General features: G+C 54.6%; 1 protein-coding gene across 5 annotated transcripts in view; it reads right to left on the reverse strand.

Annotated features, from left to right (window-relative positions):
* The window catches only part of IQSEC1 (IQ motif and Sec7 domain ArfGEF 1), a 339541-nt gene extending 333390 nt beyond the window's left edge, over positions 1-6151 (reverse strand). For 4 of the 5 annotated variants that reach the window (XM_061472972.1, XM_061472980.1, XM_061472970.1 and 1 more), the window contains exon 1: positions 5613-6150. In XM_061472972.1, coding sequence (XP_061328956.1) covers positions 5613-5878 — 266 coding nt within the window. In that variant the 5' untranslated portion in view covers positions 5879-6150. Of the gene's footprint in view, positions 1-5612 lie in introns of all 5 variants that reach the window. The other variant, XM_061472971.1, reaches the window with a different exon arrangement.
* Positions 6152-8609: the final 2458 nt, after the last annotated feature.

Here is an 8609-nt window from a genome sequence, read left to right on the forward strand (position 1 = left end):
TACAGTGTAAAAACATGCCTGTTGACAAGTGGCAGTTACTACAGTGGGAATCACACTAATTTTTCGAATGGTCCCAGGAGCCATTCCCTTATGACAACAACCTACTGCTCCACACTCACAGCTCTTCAGAAGTTAAGCAGAGGTGCTCAAGTTCAAGTGCCTGTTTCATCCACCCTGAACTCACAGCTGTGGGCTCTAGGAATAACCAGCAGGCTGACCTGGGGCTTCCTTTACAGATCTCACACGAGAAATGGGCAGTAGTCAGTACACTGCTGGTGAGCAATATACAGATAGAGCATCACCTACAGGCTCGTTCTGGAGGTTTTCTGAAGGAAAGGGGTCTTCAGACATAGTTGACTCATGGCAATCACAGCAGCTCTCATTTGCTCACTGAGGACCTCAGATCTATGAACACTGACGAATATTCTCCACAAGCAGATGTTTGGACTTGCATTTCCATTTCTTTGACAGTGAATTCATAAGGAAAACCATCAAAGCACTAACCAGAACGAAGATGTACTTCCTTCTTAAAAGTTCAGAACGCAAGAACTCCAAAGTTAGGAAGCTCAGGAGTTGCGTCCTGTGTTAGCAGCATAAAAGGTTTCATTAGGGAAGGATTTGAAAACCAGCGAGTACTTCAAATCCTCTAGGTCTGCTCTGATTTAAATGGAGTTTAAATTCAAAGTTGAAACAAAGTAAACCTGCCTTTAAACTCACGGTACTACCGCACAGGTTCCTTGCTGCTGCACTGGTTTTCCTCTCCCAGAACAGCATGCACTTTTGCTGTTTTCTTTGTTTCCTCTTCCCCTTCTGATTCCCCAGGAACTTTCTTGATACCAGCATCTTATCTTGTCCTCACTGTGCTTTCTGCCCACCCCACTTGTTTTATCAGTTATACAGCGCATACCTAGTTCTCAGATTAATTCGTCTCTATGTGTTATCATTTAGTTTAACATTTAGCTGATATTAAGTAGAAAAAAATTGCCAATATTTCAACAGAGACCCAAAATAATTTAGCTGAGTTTAGGTAGCAAGTTCCTATCTTATTACACATCGATTTCCTCCAGCCTGCCAGAACAACAAACGCCTGTTCCGAGAGATGCTCACTCATCTGCTGATGTACAAATCACACTAATGATGCTGAAATGAGCACTTCAAAAGCAAAAGCACTCCCCTCAGTGTCAAACCCTTACCCTCGTCGCTCGGCAGTCAGACTGCTCCAGTTATGTACAGAAAATAAAGCAGACAGACTTGCTTTCAGTTATTTGAAGAGGCAAGTTCACATTCTGCCCAACCTCAGAATTACGCCAGCCCAATCAGCTGTATGGCTGACAGAATACGCAGCATGGCTTGTGTTGGAAGGGACCCTAAAGCTCATGCGATTGCAACCCCCTGCCATGGGCAGGGACACCTTCCACTAGCGCAGGTTGCTCAAAAAGTGTTCATTTTGGACACAAACTGTGCTTTCCACATAAATACACTCTTCATGAGCAAAACAAGCTAATTAGGTAGAGGTGCATCTTTTGGTAATTACTGTGTTTCTACTGCAGGCTTCTTGCAGCAAGACTCAGTCACAAATCACACTTCCCTACAGAGCTGACAGAGAAGGAGGACCTAACAAAAGCACTTCAGCTACATCCGTGCTGGCAAGAAGGCAGAGAAAGCAAAATCTTGCCCAAACATGAGCATCCTTTAACAGATGCTGGATACCTCTCCTTCATTAAGGCAAACAAAAACATGCTGCAGCTTAAGCACAACACAGGCAGTGAAACAGGATTTTCATCACATGAACAGGCTGCCTCGGTGAGGGATGTCTCTGAAGGGGAAAAACCAAACCAAAACACAAACTCAGGCTGGTCTCTATCCTCATGCAATCTCTGTTCTCCTGCTGAGCCTGTGTGCAGGGCAGCACGCAGCGCCAACAGCGACATGCAATGCCACAAGCTCCGTTTCTGGAGGCCATAAAGCTGTCTCCACATGTGACTGTCACCCAGAGCAACAACCTCCCCTCACTAGACTGCACTATGCACACCTCAGCCGAGACTCGGAGTACCCTCTAGACACAGCGAGGTTTCGTGCAGCCCTGCGTTGTGACTGGTGTTCCCTGGAGAACAAAGCCCGCCTGAGATGCATTTACAAAACAAATCAGAGCGGGTGCAGAAATCAGGCTGAGGTGCACATAACAGCCCTCTAACACCGCTCCCTCTCAGCAAACGTCATTCCCCACCTTCTGCCCAAACTCCGACCAGCCACCTTCTCACTCAAAAGCAGCACAGTTTTAACTGGATTTTTAACTCCCTAAGCTGGTGGTGGATTTTCAGAGCTGGAAAAGTGGCACTTGCACAGATGTGAGAAGATCCAGTACATCCGTTTGTACGTACTTACACTAGAAAGTGCATTACCAGAACGGATGCACTGAACACATCTTGCTTCCCCTGAGCATCTGAGCTTCAGGAGTTCTTGCTGTTTTCTCAGATGTTAAATAAAATGGATTAACTGGAAATTAGCCTTATGCAACCTAATGAGTTAAACACCAATTGTTATCTTTAACATGCTGATTCATTACATCTAACAAAGCCTGTGATCAACTAATTATCCTCAGCTCCATTTGCAGATGCTGAAGTTGATTTGCACTCAGCAAATTACTACAGAATGAAGCGAAACAGCACCTAAACCTTTTCTGGTGCGTCCTCTGCGCAAGATAACATCTGTACCTACAGACCCATCCCTCTGCTCCTCCCTCCTCCAGATCACCACCTCCCCAGCGGAAACTTCTCTTCTCTGGGGCCTTTTTTGGAAGGACACAAACCAGAGAGTTTTACCTTCCTGGACTGGTGGTTCTTCCCTCCAGAGGTCTGTCACCAAGGGCACTGACACTTCCCCACCTCACAAGACATCCAGTTAAAGAATCTCTAAAATATGCCAGTTTTCCAAACTATCTAAGCAGCCTTCAGCTCTATATTCTTCCCACTGTAAGATCTGAAAAGTTTCAGGACTTCTGGGGTTTTTGCTGCTTGGTTGTTGGGAGGCTTTTTTACCATATTTGATTAAGAACTAGCGATAAGCATATTCTCTTGCATAACATTCCCATGCTTATTTTCACATCACACACATTAATCTCCACTTGGTAATATGAAACAGCTGTCTTGCCACTACAGCATCAGAGATCCACACCCACTGCACACAGGTACAACTGCTGCAGAGGTTTTAGAAAACACCCAATTCCATCTCAAGGCACAAGCGCTAGAAATGACTTCCCAAAAGTAGCGATTTCACCGTGTATTAGACTCAGCCCAGTTTCCTTTGAGGAGGATTCCAGTCATTTCAGCTTTGAGGCACTGGAGGGTAAAGAAGAGCCTATCTCTGCTGGCACTCAGGCACAAGGCACTTCTGCTGCCTCTGAATGGGGGGACGGGGACTGTGTGCAGGGGCAGGAGGGGACAAGCTGGACATGCCACCTCACACCCAGCCTTTAACACCCCGAACAGGTACCACTGACAGCTGATACTGAGCTTCAGCAAACGAGGGATCCTGATTGCCCACTCAAACACACAAAAGGTGCACATGATGTTTAATTCCGGAGAAACCAAGACTGAGCCTTTGAACAGGAAGCTGCAGGCACCCAGAACCTGCAGGTTTGGTGTCCAGAAAGCCAAGACATCTGTGGGACTGGGAAAGGACTCTCAAACAAGGGTATTTTCTGTTTCCAAAGTTGGAGATTTCCGCTATCTTTTGTGCCCAGGCAGAGTAAGCTGATGCTGCGGCTGGATGTGCTCCCACACAGCCTGGTCTCTGCATCCCCTGCCAGAGCCCCATGTGCTGTCCCCCCCCCACCCAGGGACTCAGGGTCTGCTGCAGACCAGAATGGGCTCACTCCCTACAAGGGGAGGGGTTGACAAACAGACAGGGGACAATTCTAGGGGGAAACAGTATTCCTCAGATGAAGGTCCTGAAAAGATGAGTCCCCATAGACATGCACAGGCAGAGGGCCCAACCCAGGAGCAGGCTCAGGCCGAGAGCTGTCTCCCCATAAGCCCTGCAGGCTATGCCTCAAAGCAATACAACTCTGCCATAAATATCCCAGATTAATTCTGATCCCAGCATCAAATCCACTTAAGAGACGTAAAAGCCTCCTAGTGCCCAGAGCTGCCTGCCCAAAGAGGGCTCTGCAAATGAATCTTGGGCTGGAGAAGAGAAATATTATCAGACACAGCAAGCCATTTGTACAATTCTTAGTAACGTCGTTTGTAGGAGACAAATGGGACAAGATAGCCGAGTTGACATCTTGTATCAGAAGCACAGCCTCAAAAAACCCTCCAGTACTGGACATGGAGGCACGGGATAGGATCTGTGTAAATACTCCATACTTTCTGGAAAGAGCTCTTTCTCCTTAAGGGATTGATTGGTAAATGACACCGTATGCTCTCCCGTCTGTTTAAGGAGCTGCTTGCTCAGTTTTATAGACATTTCTGCCCAGACACCTGGAAGCAGGAGCCGGCAAAGGGGCCCCGAGGGACCAGCCACCCTTCCCGCATGTCCCCCACCTCCCAGAAGCGCGCTTAGTCGGGCGAGCTCCGAGCACCGCAGATTCGGGCTCCGGCGGCGGCAGCATCACTTCCACCGGGGCACAGTCCCCCGAAGGCGCCGCTCCCCGCAGGTCCCCCCCGCTCCCACCGGCGCCCTGAGGAGGAGGAAGGAGCTCCTAGGGCCGCGGGAGCCCCTGCCCGGTACCCCCAGACGGGAGACCCGAGCGGGGGGTGTCCCACACACACGCACGCATACAGCCAGTACGGGACGGGAGCGGCGCTCGGCTGGGACTGCGAGAGAAAACCGCCGCGTAGAGCCGGGGTTTGGGCTCGGAACGGGGGGAACGCGAGTTCGCCGGGTTACAAACAGCGCGTTGTGCTGTACCGGCGCTCCAGCGTGCTGCTCGTCCCACTCCTCCCGAGCAGAACCAAGTCCGAAACACTTTCCGGTCAGTACAAACACGTCGGAAAGGCTCCGCGACCGTAGCCGCGGCTGCCCGGGAGCGCCTGCGAAGCAGCGCCCGGTTGACCGGCGCAGAACAGCGGCTGAACGAGCGGCGGCCGGAGCGATCGCGGCCCGCGATGACCCGCCGGTACCCACCGGTCCCCCCCGGGCACCCCTGTGAGCACGGCCGGGGGGCACCGGGGGCCTCACCCCGCGCAGCTGCCCGGGATCAGGCCGCGGAGAAAGGGCAGAGCTCGCCCCGCTCCTCCCGGCCCCGTTACTGCCGCTGACCGGGATCCCCCAAAAGCCGCGGGCACGGCTGGGGGAGAAGCCCCCCAGGGGAGCCGTGCTCTCCGCGGGGTCCCGGCTAGAGAACCGGTGAGGCACCAGCACCTTGATAGGCTCGAAACAAGGACCGAGGCCACCCCTTCGCCCTGCACCGCTGAGCGGCGATGGACCCCCCCCCACAACCGCGCAGAGCGGAGCCCGCTCCCGAGCGCACATCGCCAGGAGTCCCGCGGCTTCCCAGTGCTCATACGCGAGGCAGCTTTGGGATGCCCGGGGACGACAAAGGAGGAAGGAAAGCCCCACTACGGAAACCCCTCCTGGAAAAGGGGGCAAATCCCCACAGCAGCGCTTACTTGTCGTGCCTAGCGTGCTCCGGGATGGCGCCGAGCGGCCCCGGGAGCGCGGGGTGGCCGCCCTGCTGCAGCCTGCATGTGGCTAGGTGCCGGTGATGCTCGTCCTGGAGACAGGCGTTTTCGTGGTACAACTTGGCCACTTGCTGCTCCAGCTCGTCTATCCTCCGCTTCTGCTTCTCCAGCAGCTCCTGCTGTGTCTCAATGATCTTGTTCAGCTCCTTCAGGTACTCCGCCGCCTTACTGGGGTTCTCGGCGGGGCTTTCCATGGCCTCCCCACACCTCTCACCCTGCGGGAGGCAGGCGGGGGGCGCAGGTGCCGGCCAGCCCGCTCCGCTGGGAACTTGGGCGAGAGGGAAGAAATAAATAACCCGCCGGAAACCAGCCCCCCTGCGAGCTCCGCGCTTCCCCTCCTAGTGCAGTGCCTGCCTGGGCAGGCGGAGGAGCGGCGCGCCGCGGCTCCCGGCCCCTGCCGCCATTGCTGATGCTCGGCTCCCCGCCGCCGAGCGAGGGCAGAGCCACCGCCGGAGCCTCCCGGAGCCCCGGTGCTGCCGCCGCCGCTGCCGCCGCTGGCGCACGGGCGCTGTCCTGTCCCGCCCCGCCGGAGCCGCCGTCTGGCAGCGCCCCGCCGAGCTCGCAGCCGGGCATGGGAGCCCGCCGCCGGCCAGGGCTGCTCCTGCGCCGGGGCCGCTCGCCCGCCGAGCCCAGGGATGCGCTTTAAGTAGCCGCTGCCACCACCGGGGGGCTGAGCGGACTCCGCGCAGCGGCACATCCCATCCCATCCCTTCCCATCCCTTCCCATCCCATCCCATCCCATCCCATCCCTTCCCATTGCATCTCATCCCATCCCATCCCATCCCATCCCATCCCATCTCATCCCATCTCATCCCATCTCATCCCATCCTATCCCATCCCATCCCTTCCCATCCCATCCCATCCCATCCCATCCCTTCCCATTGCATCTCATCCCATCCCATCCCATCCCATCCCATCCCATCCCATCCCATCCCATCCCATCTCATCCCATCCCATCTCATCCCATCCCATCCCATCCCATCCCATCCCATCCCATCTCATCCCATCCCATCCCATCCCATCTCATCCCATCTCATCCCATCTCATCCCATCTCATCCCATCCCATCCCATCCCATCCCATCCCATCCCATCCCATCCCATCCCATCTCATCCCATCCCATCTCATCCCATCCCATCCCATCCCATCTCATCCCATCCCATCCCATTTCATCCCATCCCATCCCTTCCCATCCCATCCCATCCCTTCCCATCCCATCCCATCCCATCCCATCCCATCTCATCCCATCTCATCCCATCCCATCCCATCCCATTTCATCCCATCCCCGCACCAGCCCGTGGGCCCTTCCGCGGGCGCGGTGGGCGCCGCCGGCCCCGCAGAGGTGCGGGGGGAGCCTGGCCGGGCCCCGGGGTGTCTGTGCCCGGGGGTGCCGAGGCAGCCAGGGGAGCAGCGTGGTGTGAGCGGGACCCGCCGTCCCCGGAGTGGCTGTTGACTGCTCCGGGGCACCGCTGCCCCGGGGCTGGGGCTCTCCCCCTGCGTTCCGGGGTCTGGCCGAGCACCCTCGGCTCGGGTGGCTGGACCCTGCCTCTCCTGTCAGCAGCCACCCAGAACCTCCTGGGTGAAACGCTGCTTCCGATCAGGCTGCGTCAAGCCAAGGAAAGCTGAGGTGTGGGCCCTGTATCATCCCCACTGAACGGGGAATGCTTCTGGAAATCGGCAATAGGAGAGGGAAACAGAGGGAGATACTGCAGGAAGGAGATGGGAAGGTGAAGATGTGTTTTTCTCCATTCTTCCTCTCAATGCCTCCCCCCCCCCCCCCCCGGCTTTTCTACCTCTTCACCTTTAAACTGAGCAAGTTTTCAGCTAGTACAGTTCTCTGGAAGCAGCTGTTTCTGCTGTCAGTAAAACACAAGCCCTTCCTCCTGGCCTTGACTCTGACTCCATGGTGCATGGCTTTGGAGCACTGCCTGAGCAGAGCCAGGCCGAGGGGCTGGCAGTGGCTGAGGGGAGGTTGGGATCACCCCATCTATCTGTGGGCTGAAGCTTTGGGAACAGAGCTCCAAAGTGGAGAGTGCATATCCCAACTGTCCCCCTTCTCCTCCTCCTGATTGCTTGTCAATATGGGGAGAAGGGGCACATGGAGAAGATCAGTCCTGGAAGCACCAAGATTCATCTGGCAGTTTCATGTGCATTCTGATTTTGGGTAGAAATACGTTACTGACAAAACAGTCACTTTGGCTGTAGACGTATGTTCAACAAAAGGCTGTTGGGATTCTCCATGTGGCCAAAGCATGGAAGGCCCATTTCCAGTCCTAGTGGGGATCACAAACTCACGGGGAAGTCTTTCGCTGCTCCTTGAAGAGGTCAAGCTCCTTTTCATAGAATCCCAGACTGGTTTGGGTTGGAAGGGACCTTAAAACTCATCCAGTTCCAACCCCCTGCCACAGGCAGGCACACCTTCCACTAGAGCGGCTTGCTCCAAGCCCTGTCCAACGTGGCCTTGAACATTTCCAATATCTTGATCAGTATTTGCTCTTTGTAGGAAGAGCTGCTCATCACGGCATGCCCCAGGAGAGCCGCACAGTGGTGCGTGAGGCAGCTGCATGTTGGTCTGGGCTGGAATCGATCAATAAAGCAAGTGAACTTGCTGCTTGTGTGCAAAATTAAACACAAGGTGAGACACTCAGAGCTCATTAAGGTATCTGCAGACACTAGAAGCTTTTGAAGCATTTCTGGGAGAGGACAGCTGCCGTGGAGCAGCGGCAGGTAGTTCACACAACCAGCATCTGGTGCAAAACCATCTTTTTAGGTAGAAATTACCGAGCTCATGGGCCCAGGCAGCACTGCTGAAGAGGCATGTGCCCATTCAAGTGTGATTCCATCTTTCTTTTACAAGTTACAAGGACATGCCTCAGTTCTGAAGCGGAGCAGCTGGACCTCATTCATCTGGTGGCTTACAATCCTG

The sequence above is a fragment of the Pezoporus flaviventris genome, unplaced genomic scaffold (genome assembly GCF_033815535.1).
Source record: "Pezoporus flaviventris isolate CSIRO_AGI_PZ_B2104156 unplaced genomic scaffold, CSIRO_AGI_Pfla_v1 ptg000073l, whole genome shotgun sequence".
NCBI classification, from domain to species: domain Eukaryota; kingdom Metazoa; phylum Chordata; class Aves; order Psittaciformes; family Psittacidae; genus Pezoporus; species Pezoporus flaviventris.